Source organism: Heterodontus francisci, chromosome 4 (genome assembly GCF_036365525.1).
Source record: "Heterodontus francisci isolate sHetFra1 chromosome 4, sHetFra1.hap1, whole genome shotgun sequence".
In the NCBI taxonomy this organism is placed as follows: Eukaryota; Metazoa; Chordata; class Chondrichthyes; order Heterodontiformes; family Heterodontidae; genus Heterodontus; species Heterodontus francisci.
The window spans coordinates 73364973-73384373 of record NC_090374.1 but is presented as its reverse complement, the minus strand read 5'-3'; the positions used below and the strand labels follow the sequence as shown (position 1 = coordinate 73384373).

At 43.7% G+C, this 19401-nt stretch overlaps 1 protein-coding gene across 12 annotated transcripts in view; it reads left to right on the top strand.

Moving 5' to 3' along the window:
• The first annotated feature begins 2822 nt into the window (after positions 1-2822).
• The window catches only part of arb2a (ARB2 cotranscriptional regulator A), a 771898-nt gene continuing 755319 nt past the window's right edge, over positions 2823-19401 (top strand). For 4 of the 12 annotated variants that reach the window (XM_068029690.1, XM_068029694.1, XM_068029695.1 and 1 more), the window contains exons 1-2: positions 2824-2921; positions 4354-4495. In XM_068029690.1, the coding sequence (XP_067885791.1) occupies positions 4387-4495 (109 nt within the window). In that variant the 5' untranslated portion in view covers positions 2824-2921; positions 4354-4386. The other 8 variants (XM_068029691.1, XM_068029688.1, XM_068029683.1 and 5 more) reach the window with 6 other exon arrangements.

The window sequence follows — 19401 nt, the reverse complement described above, 5'->3', positions numbered from 1 at the left end:
GGCAATATACCAGCCTGGATTCACGTCTGCGGTTGCAGAATCACCTCTCTGTTGAAATTCCTATCGCTATTGCTCTTCCAGTCTTCTTTGCGCAACCCCCGCCCCCTGCCCGTGCAGCTGAGCCAGCTGTGGTGCCATGGCCTTTGCTTTGGCTGCACTCCCCAGATGAATCATTACTTTTCTTAGTATTCAGGATTCAATACCGGTTGCAGAGTGATATGCATTCAGGGGTCTCCTGCATGATCTGCCTCTTTCTTCTTGACTGCCTGGCAATCACCCATTCTCTCTCTCCCTGAATACTCTTAAACTGCGAGGTGACCACATCTATAAACGTGCTATTTACAGAATAAATCTTCAGGGAATCATTACTAATTCGGGATTTTCCCACTGAACCCACAGAGGGGTGACTCACTAAACAAAAGTGGCTGCTGTCAGGTTTATGAACCTTGTTCTTTGGAGAGCTTTATGTTTGGTGAGGTTTTTTTGCAAAGCTCTTTGGTTCTGCACCCGCATGATGACAGTTAGCTAATTACTATACTTTAAGTCTTTATTGTAACATGCGGGTACTGAGTGTACCCAGTATAACATTTATTTGATCCATCTGATACAAGGCACCTGGTGTAAGGGGGTTGGGGTGGGGTGCTGCAAGTGAGGAGAGAGCGGCATGGGAGGGGGACATGAATTATGTGAGCATTGTCTACCTATGGCGCGTTTAGTTTTGGCGCCACTGAAATCTTTTATAAATCCAAATCTGTTTATTGCGCTCAATGAAACTTTGAGATATGTGAGTGTTTCAGGGAAGTGGTTGCTAACTGCAATTTGTGATAAACCCAATATTTTCTTACAGGCACAGTTTTATGTAGCTTTTCCTAGAGTCAAAAGAGCCTATCTGATGTAAACCGGCCTTTTCAACTCAGGAGAAAATAGTTCCCAATTAGACTTTCATACTCAATGACTATAAATAAAAGTCACAAGGCCAGACTTTTGATTTTTGACAAAAGTTGTATTTATATTTCTAGGCTTGTTTTTTTACACATGGACAGCCATATGGAGCTTTTTCCAGAGTGAGAAGTGTTGATTCTATTAAAGTCTTTGGTGAAAGAATAACTAGAAATTCAGTAATTAAAGAAGTACGGTTGCAATAATGATACTAATTTGACCGCAAATCTTTTTTGGATCTCTGTTAGTTTAAATGAACAGCAGGTGCTCCATGCCCTGGCCTTGCCATGTTCTTCTCCCATGGGCTCCTTTGTACATTTCCCGCCCTGCCACTAATATCATGCTTATGTAATTCTATGTCTCTGGACTGCTGCTTGAACTTGTAACCTTTACACAGAGGGAAGAGTGCTACCACTGAGCCAAGACTTTCAGTGAAGACATTTTTAGTAAGTTAGGTCTGAAAATTCTAAGATGGCCACATACTGTACCATATTGGGCCAGATGAGGCCAATGGAGCTCGCCTACTTATGCGCAAATAGTACAGCAACATCAGGGGAGGGGCAGATATGTAGTGAAACTCGAATATCCAAAAGTTGCCATCTGACTTGTGTACTTTCACCAGTAGCCTGGCTTGTCTGCCTCACCATTGAAATGCATTGAATGGTGTGAAGCTGCTCTATATCTGTGGTAGATACAAACCAAGAAAGTTAACTTATTTCCAATAATGACAAGTGTTAATTACAATTAACCTCTAATGCACTGAAAATTAGCAATTATAAGTGTGAAGTTGCATTCCTTTTGGCTTTAATTGTTGGAGATATTAAAAATGTTATACTTAATTTTTAAAAATTTTTTTGTTTCTTTTTTTCTTTCTGTTATCCAATTTTTCTTTCCCACCCTTTCTGTATTTCATTTGACATTGAATTCACAGTCTAATTTACCCTCCTTCTCAGTCCTTGCAATTTTATTTCTCAATTCTTCAATCCAAGACGCACAGGTCCCAGATGCCCTCCTGCCACTCTATCAGCTCGTAGTTTCATCAACTTGTTGCGCAAAAGATTTAAAAACCTGAATGTACTACAGCAAGTCTAACTAATGACAAGCAACCATTAGATGCCCTGCCGCAGCAAAATCTGGGCTACAATAATTGAAGCACTAATTGCACCAGTCTGTTGATGGAAAGGAGTTTTCTTTCATGAGATGTGGGTGTGGCTGGCAAGGCCAGCATTTGTTACCCATCCCTGATTGCCCTTGACAACTGAGTAGCTTGCTCGGCCATTTCAGATGGCAGTTAAGCGTAAACCACATTGCTGTGGGTCTGGAGTCACATGTTGGCCAGACCAGGTAAGGAGGGCAGATTTCCTTCCCAAAAGGACATTATTGAACCAGATGGGGTTTTTTAAAATGACAATCGATGATAGTTTCATGGCACCATTACTAAGATTGGCTTTCAATTCCAGATTTTATATTAATTGAATTTATTAATTAATTGAAGTGAGGGCAGTGGTTAAAGGTCTTGGTTGACAGAACAGATTGACTGAAGATCCAAGAACATTGCAAAAATAACTCAAAAATAAAATGAACAGTGCTATTGCACTGAACTTACTATTAAAATAGTGAGTGGAAAGTGTCCAATGTGCTAGGTAAGAGCACGTGAAACACTTCGCCAGAAGCGTTGGTTGTGAACAGCCCCGCGCCGTGGGTGAGAGTAAGAGGTCATGTGGGGACATCAGCAAAATCTTAAAGCAGGCCTCACCCCCAGTCTTCAGGCCAGCTACAGCTATACACCCTTACATCCTATTTGTAAACGAGTTGCGCGCCTGATATTTCACTGAGAGCTTCCAACTGTGTTGTACTTTAAATCCGAACTGTCCATAGCAATTGTTGGGCTGCGCGCTTGCCTTGTTCTGTTCTGACGGGTTGCCATGGCGATGCTCCAGTTCCGGTTCCGCTGTGGCTAGTTCCATGTTATGGTGGGCTCGGTGTGTGTTTGTGATTTCATTGTTGTGGGTTCTATTTTTTTTATGTGTGGATGGAAGGAAAGGCGCGGGTGGGTTGGTTGGGTTAATCTCGCATTGCGCTCCTTTTGAGAGTCGACGGAGAGTTGTGCGATCTCTTCCTTGTAGTGGCTGTACCGTATTGGGTGCTTTACTGTACGTGGGTGAGTGTGAGAGATAGGGGCTGCGGGAGGCAGGAGAGGCAGTGGGTCCTAGTCTGGGGAGAAACAGGCCGCCCATTCACCAGGATGATCGAGAAAGCACACGGTGACTTACAGGCCTCAGGTTGAGCTTCCGCACTGAGTGTCAATGCAGACGTGCACACGCAATTGCACTTTCATTTACTATCAAAGCTGCTCTTCCGTGCTCTCCAAAATAAATAGGCCTTGTTTTAAAGTACAAAATGTTAAAACTCCCCTGCCCCCTTTTCTGTCAAATGTTGTGAAAAATGCAAACTTGCTTTATAACTCCTAATGATTTTGTTAATATTTATGGTGTGGTGAAGAATGTGATTGAAAGAGGTAGCGGTCCTTGTTCTTGGCTACTCCACCTGACTTGGAATTTTAAAAGATGGAAATTCTATTTTTCAGCTTAAGATGAAGTTTTAGACGGGGAAGTGAATAAAAGTTCTTATTTAGTTATGACAGTTTAGATAATCTTGGGTTGATGCAATTAAAAGTTGATGCTAATTGTTTTGTCAAGCATGAAACAGAAGCATTGGTTATTCAAGATCATTAATATATTAAATAGATATAATTGGGTTTACAGTGCCAACTATAGCAGAAATGCCCAAGGAATGAATAAATGTAGCTGAAAAGTAGGTAGTGAGAATCATTTTTAGAGACAGAAGATACCAGTAATTAATGGCAAAATTAAATAATTGTCTCTACTTAATTTCTAATTGATTTAAGGTTTTGATGTCTGATTCTATAATACATAGTTCAAATAACATTTGATGTCAAGCTTATTCTGACTACTGTCAGACATAATTCATGTGTTGTAAATGTTGATTTTATATTTGTGAAATGTTCATGACAGTGCTTCATTGATGTATGTTAATACCTGCCAAGAATTGCATAATAATTCATATTTCCAGCCATTGTTGAAAGTTTTTATTTCTAACTCTGCATTTAAGTGTTCTGAACTTCTAAAACTGTAAACGTTTGTATTTGATTAGTTTTCTTGACCATGTCAGTCTAAACAAGTTTCCCTACTCAATTTTTAAATAATCAAATTTGCTAATTGTGATCTTGATTTATAAAATACAGGATAACTTTAACTTTAAGTGTGTGCTATTACCAGTTGTTCGGTTTAGTGTCAAAGAAAATTAAGTGTTTTTATATGTTTAAATATTCAGCCTCATAACATTCACAATACTGATTAACAATAATATTTTTTCTGCTCTGTGTCACTTTAGTTCCACCTAACTTGATCAGGCGAAACTGATTGGATGTTTGTTTACCTGGTGGTTTCTATTCTTTCAACGGTGTGGATTACCATGGCACAGAACCAGCCAGAAAGGCCAGAAGAAAAGGACAAAACTTCTACTGCATTAAAAGGTTTGCATTATACACAGATTTTGTCTATTACGTTAAAGCTGATGAAACTAATACTTAAAACTGTCTAATATTTACCGTGAAGGGTCTCCTGCTAAGGAAACGCGTAACGCACGTGTTCAAGGCAGCCCTATTAGTGAGAGCTCTGTACTTCAAATGCTTAATTATTAGTGGGGAATTTTGCAAAAAGCTCAATACATGTTCGCAATGACATGCAAATAAGGATAATCAAAACCATTCCAAAGAAAAAGCAAACTTTCTGTGAACCAATTCTCAGCTCAAGATCTGGGAATCTGTTCATGGAATGGATTAAGTCACCTTTCCAAGACAAGTGAGTACTGCCGCTATCAAATCATATGGCTTTAGTTCAAAGAATGGAGCTAAAGTTTAATGTTGAAGTATGATTAGGTTCTAGTGTAAACAATAATGCCAACATGCATTTGCATACTGCATTTAACATAAGAACTCTCCAAAAGTGTTTCCAAGAAGCATAATCTGACAAAAAACTGACACCGAGCCAAATACGGCAAGATTTGGTTGGGTTATGGGGTGACTAAAATCTTGGTGTGAGGTTGTAAGCAGAAGAGAGAACCTGTTTAGGAAGGGAATTCTAGAGTTTAGGACTTAAAAGGCTGAAGGCATTGGTGTCAGTGGTGGAGTAAAGGGAGTGGGGGGGGGGTGGTGATCTGTAACGGGCAGAGTTGAAGGAACACAGTTCTCAAGGGTTTGAGTTAGCTGATGTTAACAATAGGCAAGGGCAAGGCCACGAAGACATTTGAACAGGAGAACAAGAATTTTAAATTTAAGATGTTGATGAACCGCAATCCAGTGAAGGTTAGTGAGCACAAAGATAATGGTTGAGTCGTATTTGGTGCCAGGTGGTATGGGCAGCAGTGTTTTTGATCAGCTCAGACTTATGGAGGGTAGAGAATGGGAGGCTGCCTGGCTGTCTAGGACAGCATTAGAATAATCAAGTCTGGAGGTGACTCGAGGAAAAAATAGAATGAGAGTAAACTGGCCAGCAATATTAAAAACAGATTGTAAGAGGTTTTATAGGTATATCAAAAGGAAGAGCATAATTAAAGTAAACATTGGTCCCTTAGAAGCAGAGACAGGAGAAATTATCATGGGAAATGAGGAAATGGCAGAGGCATTGAACAAATGTTTTGCGTCTGTCTTCACAGAAGCTACAAGTTTCATACCAGAAAGAGACAGTAACCTAAGGGCTAAAAAGAATGAGGAAATTAATATTGGCAGAGAAAAACTATTTGTAGAAACTTAAGGGACTAAAATCTGACGCATGTTTGGGACCTGATGGCCTGCACCATAGGGTCCTAAAAGAGATAGCTACAGAGATAAGGAACAGTTCCATCAGATTAGAAGTTGGCAAATGTTCGTGCTTTTCAAGAAAGGAGGAAGAGATAAAACAGTGAACTGCAGGCCAGTTAGCCTAACCTCAGTCATTGGGAAAATGCTGGAATCCATTATTAAGGAAGTCTTAACAATGCACTGAGAAAAGCACAGTATGATTAGAACAAGTCAACATGGTTTTACTAAAGGAAAATTTTGTTTGACAAATTTGTAGAGTTTTTTGAGGATATAACCCGTAGTGTAGATAAAGGGGGACCAGTAGATGTAATATACTTGGATTTCCAAAAGGCATTCAATAAGGTGTCACACAAAAGGTTAATAGGCAAGATAAGGGCTCATGGAGTTGGGGTTAATATATTAACATGGATAGATGATTGGTTAACAGACAGGAAGTAACGAGAGGGCATAAATGGGGCATTTTCAAGTTGGCAGGCAGTAAATAGTGGAGTGCCATAAGGATCAGTGCTGGGGCCTAAGCTATTTACAATCTATGTTAATGACTTCGATGAAGAGACGGAGAGTAATGCATCTAAGTTTGCTGAAACAAAGGTAGGTGGAAAAGTAATCTGTGGGGAGGATGCTGGGAGGCTGCAAAGAGATATTGAAAAGTTGAATGAGTGGGCAACAAGATGGCAGATGGATTATAATGTAGGGAAGTGTGAAGTTATGCACTTTGGTCGTAAGAATAGCAAAGCAGAATATTTTTTTTAGAAGGTGTGAAACTTGTTAGAAATAGCAGTGACCTCATTGAAACATCTAAGATTCTGAAAGGGCTGGATAGGGTAGACACAGATTATTTCTGCTGGTCAGGGAATCTAAAACAAGGGGGCACAGTCTCAGGATAAGAGGCCGATCATTTACGACTGAGATGAGGAGAAATTACTTAACTCAAAGGGTTGTGAATCTTTGGAATTCTCTACCCCACAGGGTTGTGGATGCTCCATCATTGAGTACATTTGAGGCTGGGATAGACAGATTTTTGGTCTCTGAGGGAATCGAGGGATATGGCGAGCAGGTGGGACAGTGAAGTTGATCAGCCATGATTGTTTTGAATTACAAAGCAGGCTTGATGGGCCATATGGTCTACTCCTGCTATTTCTTGTGTTCTTGTGATAGAAGCATAGATGAAGGATTTAGCAGGAAATATGCTGTGGTAAGGGCAGTGATCACCGATGTTATGGGGGTGGATGTCAACAGTTTTTTTGTGACAGAGAGGATAACTCAACTTGGCATCAAATGGAATGCAGAAGTGCAAACTGTCTGGTTCAGCCTGATACAGAGGCCAAGAAGGGGAATGGAATCGATGGTGAGGAAACACAATTTGTGGTTGGGGGGGGTGGGGGGGGGGGGAAGGACAATGGCTTTGGTCTTCCCAATGTTTAATTAGAGGAAATTGCAGCTCATCCAGACCAGATGTCAGACAAATAGGCTGACAACAGAGGGACCAAAGAGGTAGAGCTGGATGTCGTCAGCATACGAGTGGACACTGACGTCGTATGTTCGAGTGATGTCGGTGAGATGGCAGCACTTAGATGAGGAATAGGAGGAGGCCAAGGATAGATCTTTGGGGCCTCCAGAGGTAAAAGTGTTGACTGAGCAAAGAAGACATCGCAAGGTATGCAGGAGGCATTGGCGTAGTGGTAATGCCACTGTAGTAGCAATCCAGAGGCCCAGGCTAATTATCTGGGGACATGGGTTCAAATCCCACCATGGCAATTGGTGGAATTTAAAATCAATCGATAATCTTTTCATGGTCACCATTACTGAGACTATTGATTGTTGTAAAAACCCATATAGTTCGTCAACGTCCTTTAGGGAAGGAAATTTGCAGTCCTTAGCTGGTCTGCAGACCCACAGCAATGTGGTTGTCTTTTAACTGCCCTCTGAAATGGCCTAGCAAGCCACTCAGTTGTACAAAACTGCTAGAGAAAAGTCCCTGGGTACGTCCTGTCCCACAGACAGGGCAGACCTCCCAGAGGTGGCGGCACAGTGGTATACAGTTAGGAGGGAGTTGCCCTGAGAAACCTCAACATTGACAACAAGTCTCATGGCATCAGGTCAAACATGGGCACGGAAATCTCCTGCTGATTACCACTTACTGCCCTCCCTCAGCTGATGAATCAGTATTCCTCCATGCGGAACTCCACTTGGAAGAAGGACTGAGGGTGGCAAGGACACCGAATGTACTCTGGGTGGGGTACTTCAATGGCTCGGTAGCACCACTAATCACCTAGCTGCATAAAGGACATAGCTGCTCGACTGAATCTGCGGCAGGTGGTGAGGGAGCCAACAAGAGGGAAAAACCTACTTGACCTCGCCCTCACCAATCTACCTGCTGCAGATGCATCTGTCCACGACAGTATCAGTAGGAGTGACCACCGCACAGTCCTTGTGGAGACCAAGTCCCGTCTCCACACTGAGGGTACCACCATCATGTTGTGTGGCACTACCACTGTGCTAAATGGGATAGATTTAGAACAGATCAAGCAAAGCGAAACTGGGCATCCATGAGGCACTGTGGACTATCCAGCAGCAGCAGAATGGTATTCAACCACAATCTGTAACCTCATGGCTTGGCATATCCTCCACTGTACCATTACCATTAAGCCAGGGGATCCAACCCTAGTTCAATGAAGAGTGCAGGAAGGCATGCCAGGAGCAGCACCAGGCGTACCTAAAAATGAGCTGTCAACCTGGTGAAGCTACAACACAGGACTACATGCATGCCAAGCAGCATGCGATAAGAGTTAAGCAATCCCACAACCAAAGGATCAGACCTAAGCTCTACAGTCCTGCTGCATCCAGTCATGAATGTTGGTGGACAATTAAACAATTAACAGGAGAAGGAAGCTCCACAACTATCTCCATCCTCAATGATGGGGGAGCCCAGCACACCAGTACAAAGGACAAGGCTGAAGCATTTGCAACCTTCAGCCAGAAGTGCTAAGTGGATGATCCAGCTTGGCCTCCTCCTGAGGTCCGAGCATCACAGATGCCAGTCTTCAGCCAACTCAATTCAGTCCACGTGATATCAAGAAACAAATGAAGGCACTGGATACTGCAAAGGCTATGGGCCCTGACAACATTCCGGCAACTGTACTGAAAACTTTGCTCCAGAACTGGCCGAATCCTTAGCCAAGCTGTTCCAATACAGCTACAACCCTGGCATCTGCACGACAATGTGGAAAATTGCCCAGATATGTCCTGTACACACAAAGCAGGACAAATCCAATCAGGCCAATTATTGCCCTATTGGTCTACTCTTGATTATCAACAAAGTGATGAAAGATGTTGTCGACAGTGCTATCAAGCGGCACTTGCTCAGTAATAACCTGCTCACCAGCATTTAGTTTGGGTTCGTCCAGGACCACTCAGCTCCTGACCTCATTATTGCTTTGGTCCAAACATGTACAAAAGAACTGAACTCGAGGTGAGCTGATGTCAAGGCGGCAATTGACCGAGTGTGGCCTCAAGGAGCCCTAGCAAAACTGGAGTCAATGGGAATCGCGGAAAACTTTGCACTGGTTGGAGTCATCCCTAGCACAAAGGAAGATGGCTGTGGTTGTCGGAGGTTAATCGTCTCAGTCCCAGAACATCACTGCAGGACTACCTCAGGGCCTAGGACGTTGCCCTATCATCTTCAGCTGCTTCATCAATGACCTTCCCTCCTTCATAAAGTCAGAAGTGGGGATGTTCGCTAATGATTGCACCGTGTTCACCATTCGCGACGACTCAGATAGTGAAGCAGTCCGTGTCAAGATGCAGCAAGAAGTGGACAACATCCAGATTTGGGCTGATAAGTGGCAAGTAACATTTGCGCCATACAAATGCCAGGCAATGACCATCTCCAACAAGAGAGAATCTAACCATCTCCCCTTGATATTCAATGGCATTATCATCGCTGAATCAACATCTTGGGGGTTACCACTGACCAGAAGCTGAACTGGATCAGCCATATAAGTACTGTGGCTACAAGAGCAGGTCAGAGGCTGGTAATTTTGCAATGAGTAATTCACAATATTACTGTTACGGGGAAAAGTCAAGAAGTGAAAAAGTGGCTCAGCGGTTTTACCAACCTCCTGCCGTGTTCCTGAAAGCTGTGTGTATCTTTGACCCTGCACAAATGCACCTGCTCATGGTGGATTTAAACTTGTTTGTGATTTTAGGCTTGGAGAGGAACTGTAGGTTGGTGATTCCTGCTTATAAAAGCATTGCAAAAGAAGCAGATTGTACTTCGTCTATGCTGCAATTTTGGAACTCTGGAATGCAGAATCCGCCATTTGTAAGGCTAGCATTGGCGCTGTCTGATAATTCCAACAAACTCTGTGATGCAGGGAAAGCTGTCTCCAAACATGGACAGGTGTTCACAATGCAGAGACAGGGAATGAAGAAAGACAGTTGCAGTTGCTCCATGCTCCCATTCAGCCGCTGACTTCAATGATTAAAGACTATGATCTGTTTATAGTCAGCTTTTTACAATATTTTTTGAGTATACAATAAATGCCATTTGAAACCAGAAACCTTCCTTGTCGTTTTTTTGTTTTAAATATATCATTTTCATGTTTTGTTGTGACATCGTGAAATTTACAATTTAAATATGTGAAATCGTGAAATTCATGATTCTTAAAATGCTGTGACTTTATTATTCATTTCATGGGATGTAAACATCACTGGCAAGGTCAGCATTTGTTGCCCATCCCTGCTTGTCTTTGAGAAGGTGTCGGTGAGCTGCTGCCTTGAACCACTGCAGTACACCCATGGTACTATTTGGGAGGGAGTTGCAGGATTTTGATCCCCACGACATTGAAGGAATGGCAATATATTTCCAAGTCAGGATAGTGGGGAATCAGCACAGATCCCTGTGGTACGCCACTGAACATTGGCTTCCAGTCACTAAAACAGCCGTCAGTCATCACTCTCTGTCACCTACAGCTAAGCCAATTTTGAATCCACCTTATTAAGTTACCTTGTATCCCATGTGCATTTGCTTTCTTGATAAGTCTCCCATGTGGGACCTCGTCAAAGGCTTTGCTGAAATCCATGTAAACTACATCAACTGCACTACCCTCACCTACCACCAGGTCACATGCTCAAAAAATTCAATCAAATTTGTTAGGCATGACCTCCCTCTGACAAAGCCATGCTGACTATTCCTAATCAAATTTTGCCTCTCCACGTGGAGGTAGATTCTCTCCTTCAGAATTTTCTCCAATAGTTTCCCTACCACTGACGTGAGACTCACTGGTCTGTAGTTCCCTGGCTTATCTCTACAACCTTTCTTAAATAGGGACCACATTAGCTGTTCTCCAGTCCTCTGGCACCTCCCCCGTGGCCAGAGAGGAATTAAAAATTAGGGTCAGAGCCCCTGCAATCTCCACCCTCACCTCCCACAGCACCCTGGGACACAAATCGTCCGGACCTGGAGATTTGTCCACTTTTAAGCCTTCCAAAACCTCCAATACCTTGTCACTCCCTATGACAATTTTCTCAAGAACCTCACAGTCTCTCTCTCTAAGTTCCATATCTACATCCTCATTCTCTTGGGTGAAGACAGATGTGAAGTATTCATTCAACACCCTACCAATGTGCTCTGGTTCCACCCAGAAATTTCCCCCTTGGTCCCTAATGGGTCCTACTCTTTCCCTGGTTATCCTTTTCCCGTTGATATATTTATAGAATATCTTGGGATTTTCCCTACTTTTACCAGCCAGAGCTTCCTCATATCCCCTCTTTGCTCTCCTGATTGCTTTCTTAAGCTCCATCCTACACTTTCTGTACTCCACTAATGCTTCCGTTGATTTGCTCTCCTTGTATTTGCTAAAACCCTCTCTTTTCCTTCTCATCGTACCCTGAATGTTTCTGGTCATCCATGGTTCTCTGGGCTTGTTGCTCCTACCTATTACCCTAGCGGGAACATGTTGGGCCTGTACCCTCCCCATTTCCTTTTTGAATGCCCCCCACTGCTCTTCTGTAGATTTCCCGACAAGTAACTCTTTCCAGTCGACCTTGGTCAGATCCTGCCTTATTTTACTAAAATTCGCTCTCCCCCAATCCAAAACCTTTTTTTGCAACTTGTCTGTTTCTTTCTCCATAACAAGCTTAAATTGTACCATCAACAACAAGAAATGCTGGATTCACTCAGCAGGTCTGGCAGCATATGTGGAAAGAGAAGCAGAGTTAACGTTTCGGGTCAGTGACCCTTCTTCGAAGGGTTCCGAAGAAGGGTCACTGACCCGAAACGTTAACTCTGCTTCTCTTTCCACAGATGCTGCCAGACCTGCTGAGTGAATCCAGCATTTCTTGTTGTTGTTGTTTCAGATTTCCAGCATCCGCAGTATTTTGCTTTTATTAAATTGTACCATGTTGTGGTCGCGATCACCAAAATGCTCCTCCACCAGCACGTCAACCACCTGTCCGGCTTCATTCCCCAGAATTAGGTCCAGCACTGCACCCTCCCTTGTTGGATCCTCTACATATTGAGCTAAAAAGTTATCCTGTATACATTTTAAGAACTCCATTCCATCTAAGCCCTTAACACGATGACTATCCCAATTAATGTTGGGAAAGTTGAAATCACCTAATATAATTACCCTATTATTTTTACACACATCTGCAAATTGCGCACATATTTGCTCCTCAATTTCCCGCTGACTATCTGGGGGTCTATAATAAACACCTAGCAATGTGGCTGTCCCTTTTTTATTCCTAAACTCTACCCATAAAGCTTCATTTGATGCCCCCTCCAAGATATCATCTCTCCTTACTGCAGTAACTGACTCCTTAACTAATATTGCAATGCCCCCTCCTCTTTTACCCCCCCCTTCCTCTGTCTCACCTGAAGATTTTATATCCCGGGATATTGAGCTGCCAATCCTGCCCCTCCCTCAACCATGTCTCAGTGATGGCTACTATATCACAATTCCACGTGTCAATCATTGCCCTTAACTCATCCATTTTACCTGCAATACTCCTGGCATTAAAGTAGAGGCCTTCCATCCTGGTCTTACTCCCTTGAAACTTACTTCCGCTGTATTCCCTCTGACTTGTTCGCTTTCCTGTGTTTAGCTGTGTCCCTATTCTGCTAGGAGTCTGCATCCCCTCCCCCTGCCAAATTAGTTTAAACTCCTCCCAACAGCACTAGCAAACCCGCCAGCAAGGATGTTAGTTCCCCTCTGGTTCAGATGTAGACCATCCCGCTTGTACAGGTCCCACCTTCCCCAGAAACGGTCCCAGTGGTCCAGGAATCTAAAACCCTCCCTGCTGCACCAACTCTTAAGCCATGCATTCATCTATGCTATTCTCCTATTTCTGTACTCGCTGGCACGTGGCACTGGGAGTAATCCAGAGATTACAACCCGAGAGGTCCTGCTTTTTAGTCTACTGCCTAACTCCCTGAATTCTTGGTGCAAGACCTCATCCCTCTTTCTACCTATGTCATTGGTACCAACATGTACCATGACCTCTGCCTTATCACCCTCCCCCTTCGGGATGCCCTGCAGCCGTTCAGTGACATCCCGGGCCCTGGCACCAGGGAGGCAAGACACCATCCTGGAGTCATGTTGATGGCCACAGTAGCGCCTATCTGTTCCCCTGACTATAGAATCCCCTATTACTATTGCTCTTCCTCTCTTTCCCCCTTCCTGCGCAGACAGGCTGCTTGCGGTGCCAGAAGCTTGGCTCTGTCCGCACTCCCTGGAGGAACCAGCCTCATCAGCCTCCAAAATGCAATACTGATTTGCAAGCGGGACCCCAGGGGACTCCTGAACTACCTGCCTGATTCTCTTGGACTGCCTGGTGGTCAGCCATTCCCTTCCTTCCTCAAGTCCCTTCAGCTGCGGTGTGACCACCTCTCTCTACGTGCTATCCACGATGCTGTCCGACTCGCGGATGCTCCACAGTGTTTCCAGCCGCCATTCCAGCTCTGAAACCCGAGCTTCCATGAGCTGCAGCTGGACACACTTCCTGCACACGTGCTGGTCCCGGGGACTGGAAATGTTCCCGGATTCCCACATGCAGCAAGAGGAGCAAACCACGGCTTCAAGCTCTCCTGCCATGACTAAACCCTTTAAATTTAAAACTTTAGAAGATTATAATTAAAAAACAACTAAGTCTTGCTAAAACAATGACTTACAATTCAATCCACTTTGAAAAATACCCACTAGGACTTGCTCACCAGTCAGCCATGCTCTTTGGAAACGCTCGGCTCCCCTCACTCTGACCACAAGTAGGAAATGAAAGGAGCACCTCGCTCCCTCCCCACCAAACATCCTCAGTCACCAAACTTCCACTTTAACACTCTAATGCAACCCAAGTCAGCACTCCAGTGCAAAGTTAATTTGTCAAATAAACAGACGGGTTTTCTTGTAGGTTGAAAACAGAAGATTAACTATTTATTGAACAATATTAATTCCCAAAATGGACACAACCGAGCTCCTACACCCTCACACGAAAAGGGTAAGTGGCTTGAAGTGAGGTAGGTGAGTTTTGTGTACCTGAATTCTTTGGCAGTGGCACTATATTATCTTTCTTCCCACAAATTGATCATAATTGGTAGAACCATAGAAAGTTTACGGCAAAGAAAGAGACCACTTGGTCCATTGTGTCTGCACCGGCCGGAAAACTAGCCACCCAGTCTAAACCCACCTTCCTGCATTTGGTCCATAGCCCTGCAGGTTATGGTGCTTGAGATGCATATCCAGACTCCTTTTTAGATGTGTTGAGGGTTTCTGTCTTTATTATCCTTTCAGGCAGAGTGTTTCAGACCCCCACCACCCTCTGGGTGAAAAGGTTTTTCCTCATCTCCCGTCCAGTCTTTCTATCCATCACTTTTTAAATCTATGTCCCTGAGTCACTGACCTCTCTGCTTGTGTAAATAGGCCCTTCGCATCCACTCTATCCAAGCCCCTCACAATTTTGTACATTTCAAATCAGATCTCCCCTCAGCTTTCTCTGTTTCAAGCAAAACAACCCCAGCCTAACCAATCTTTCCTCATAGCTGCATTTTTCCAGTCCCGGCAGCATCCTCGTAAATCTCCTCTGTACTCTCTCTCGTGCAATTACATACTTTCTGTAATGCGGTAACCAGAACTGCACACACTCCAAGTTGTGGCCTAACCAGTGATTTATACAGTTCCAGCAAAACCTCCCTGCTCTTATATTCTATACTTCAGCTAATGGAGGAAAGGATTCCATATGCCTTCTTAACCACCTTTATTAACCTGTCCTGCTACCTTCAGGTATTTGTGGATATTCACTCCAAGGTCCCTCACTTCCTCTACACCTCTTAGTATTCTCCCATTAATCGTGTATTCCTTTGCCTTGTTTGATCTCCCTAAATGCATCACCTCACAGTTGCTGAATTCTATGTGCCACTTTTCTGCCCACCTGACCAGTCCATCAATATCTTCCTACAACTATCTTCCTCGCTATCTGCCACACGGCCAATCTTTGTGTTGTCTGCAAACTTCTTGATCGTGCCCCCTACATTTACGTCCAAATCATTAATACATACCACAAAAAGCAGGTACTGAGACTATTTCACCTCTGCTTTTTTTCTCTTACTGAAGCTATCTTTACAATAACACAATTTGAGCATTGGCGAAAATAGAGACATGTTGTCGAAGCAGGTAAAGCTAGTTGTTTCATGCTGCTACTATGCAGTAGCAACATGTGTGGTGTTCGCCACTAACAAGATGCTGCTGTCAAGTCAAACAGTCATCCTGCCTATCACAAATGAGTAATTTGATGTATGAATTTCAATGTCAGTGTGATGCTAGGTATATAGGTCGTACGTCCCAAAGACTGGCGGATCAGATCAAATAACATTTCCCTTCTGCTGTTCGCAGTGGGCAAGGTATGGGCAGTACACAACTAGCCTGTGCTTGCAAAACTCAAAACACAGTGTCCAACATTAGATGTGATTCCACGATTGGACAACATTTGCTAAATAATACCCAGTGTGCTAAGAATTACGCTGACAAACCAATTTAAGATTGTCAGTAGGGTTCAGAGTGTGGCGAATTTGTGCATACTGGAAGCTACATATATTAATAAACAGGGCCCTGTTGTTTGCAGACAGAATATGTACGACATTGCACCTGTTTCAGCTGAACAAATTAAGTGACAGCCGTTCACTGGTTCATTCCTCAGGGCAATGCCTTGACCAATCAGAGTGAAGCTGCCTGGTTTAAATTTCAATCAAAGCTTGGCAGTTAACTGTCAGTCACCGTAAATTGGTGCATTCTCCATGGCAACGTCTCTACCAATCAGAGTTCACTTGCCAACTAATCAACACTCTCTGCTCATCCAATATAAGTTGTTGTTTTCCCTTACATTGGTTATTCTTACGAATGTCCTCATGAGTGCAAGACGAAAAGCTTCGACAACATGTCTCTATTTTCAGGAACACAAGTTCTGTACTACTAAACGACTATTAACAACACAATTAATCAGTTGATTTAAAAACAAAGTGTTGGAAATACTCAGCAGATCAAGCAGCATCTGTGGAGAGAGAAGCAGAGTTAACACTCAGGTCTATGACCTTTCATCAGAACTGGCAAAAGTTAGAAAAGAATTAGGTTTTAAGCAAGTGAGGGGAGGAGGGTGGTTTGTTAGAGAAGAGAACAAAAGGGAATGTGAGCGATAGGGTAGAGGGCAGGAGAGATTAAGTAACAAGGCTGTCATGGGACAAAGGCAAAGAGCATATTAATGCTGTGGTGAAAGACAAAGCACTAGTCTAGGGAGAGTGTTAATGGCAGAATAATGAGCAGCTCTGTCCACATGAAAAACAGGCACGTGGTTAAAAAATAAAATAATAAATAGGAAAATATAACAAAAGGCCAGCCATGCTCTGAAATTGTTGAACTCAAGGTTGAGTCTGCAAGGCTGTAGAGTGTCTAATCGAAAGATCAGGTGCTGCTGCTCGAGCTTGTGTTGATGTTCACTGGAATGCTGCAGCAGGCCAAGATCACAAATGTGGGCATGAGAGCGGGGGTGGGGGGGTGGCGGTGCGTTGAAATGGCGAACGAACGGAAGCTCAGGGTCATGCTTTCGGACTGAGCAGAGGTGTTCCACAAAATGGACACCCAATTGTGATGTCGGTTCCTGATTTAGTCAGTGGTGGGAAAGCACCAAGGAGGAGTCTCCACCCAGACGTGATGGGACTGCAATTTAAATTGTAGAGCGGTTAGATTTAATATATTTGCATGTAATTGTAAGGGATTCAATGGTGGGGCTTGGAATTAAGTGGACAGCGGGCGGTCCTCACGTTGCTTTGGAATCCTGGTCATTGAAAGCTGGCGGAACCGAGGCAAGGCCTCAGTGCCGCGACGGGTAGACAGCCACGATCAGCACTGCTTGGGAGAAGAGGAGTGAGTGAAGGCCATTGTCAGCCTGCAGTTACTGTGAGCTGTTGGGAGCTGGGTCTTGAGCGGCAGTGTCTTGTGTTCTGCAAGTGGGGGGTTCTGGGTGTCGGGTGGCAGTACTGGGTGCCAATACTGTTGGATGAGAGGTTTGGCTATATGTAAGGGTGGGCACTGAGGGGCGTTAGTGAGACTGTTGAAATAAGTAACAAAAGGAAAGATGTAGCCACGTTTCTGTAATGGCAATTAGATCATACCCATTTCTCTATTTGTGCCTTTGAATCATCTACCTTGTTGCGAATGCTGTGTGCATTCAGCTAGAGTGCCCTGAACCTTGTCTTTTTGACATTATTCTGCATTCTAAGCCTAGTTGATACTTGCCTTTACTGCAGGCTCACGTTCAGCTCTTTGACTATTAGGCAGTAGAAGGGGTCCTGGGGCAGCGGAGGGCACTCCGGAAGGCACTCTTTTAAAACAGGCCAGAGTGAATGCAGGGCCGGCAGGCCTTTTAGTATGGTGCCAGCACTTGCTCCGAAGTCAATTGACATGATATTCAGTGTCTTGAATGATGCCCCCATCGTGTGATTGGCCGGGCCCCACGCCACCTTTATTATGATTGACTGCCCATCACGTGATCACGGGCCGTCGGCACACATATTGAGTGGGGATGGTACCCACTTCCGAGTCTGTTGCGGGAACCTGCGACGGGTTCAGTAAATCCGACCAGATATTACAGTACATTTCAAAAGTACTTAATAGTAACGTGCTTTGGGACATCCTGAGGTTGTGAAAGACGCTATATAAATGCCAGTTTTTTTTTAAATTACCAGAATGAAAATTATGCTGTCTGAGCACGTTCAATGTTTCCACAAACCGAGGGTGCATCAGTAGGATCAAAGGAAATAGGAGCAGGAGTAGGCCATTCGGCCTGTCGAGCCTGCTCCACCATTCAAACAAATCATGGCTGCTCATCTACCTCTATGCCATTTTTCCCCACGATCCCCATATCCCTTGATGATAGTATTCAGAAATCTGTCGCTTTCTGTCTTGAACATGCTCAATGACTAAGCCTCCATAGCCCTCTGGGGTGGAAACTTCAAAAGATTCACCGCCCTCCGAGTAAAGAAATTCTTCCTCATCTCAGTCTTAAATGGCCTACCCATTATTCTGAGACTATGTCCCCTTGTTCTAGACTCACCAGCCAGAGGAAACATCCTATCCACATCTACCCTGTTATGCTCTAAGAATTTTGTAAGTTTCACTGAGATCACCTCTGATTCTTCGAAACTCTAGAGAATACAGGCCCGGTTTCTGCAATCTCTCCTCATAAGACATTCCCACCATCCCAGGGATTAGTCTGGTGAACCTCCATTGCACTCCCTTTATGGCAAGTATATCCATCCTTAGATAAGGAGACCAATACAGTACACAGTGCTCCAGGTGTGGTCTCACCAAGGCTTGATACAGTTGAAGCAATACATCTTTACTCATTCCCTTGCAATGAAGGCCATCATACCATTTGCCGCCTTAATTGCTTGCTGCACCTGCATACTAGCTATTAGTGACTCATGAACAAGGACACCCAGGACACTTTGGATGTCAACACTTCCCAACTTCTCACCATTTAAGTGCCTTTTTGTTTTTTCTACCAAAGTAGATAACTTCACACTTATTCACATTATATTCCATCTGCCATGTTCTTGCTCATTCGCTTAGCCTGACCAAATGTCCTTGAAGCCTCCTCCTCACAACTTACACTCCCTCCTAGTTTTGTGTCACCTGCAAATGTGGAAATATTACAATTGGTCCCCTTATCCAAATCTTTTATATAGATTGTAAACAGCTGTGGCCCAAGTACTGATCCTTACGGTGCCCCACTAGTAACAGCCTGCCATCCTGAGAATGAGCCATTTACTCCCACTCTTTGCATTCTATCTATTAACCAATTCTCAATCCATTGCAGTATATTACCCCCCAATCCCATGTGCTCTAATTTTGTTTACTAACCACTTGTGTGGGACCTTATCAAAAGCCTTCTGAAAATCCAAATACACCATGTCTAATCGTTCTCTTTTATCTCTGCTACAAGTAACATCCTCAAAAAAAACTCCCCACAGGTTTGTCAAAGATGATACTATTTGTATATTCAAGTCTCTTTTTTTGCCCCCAGAATCTAGT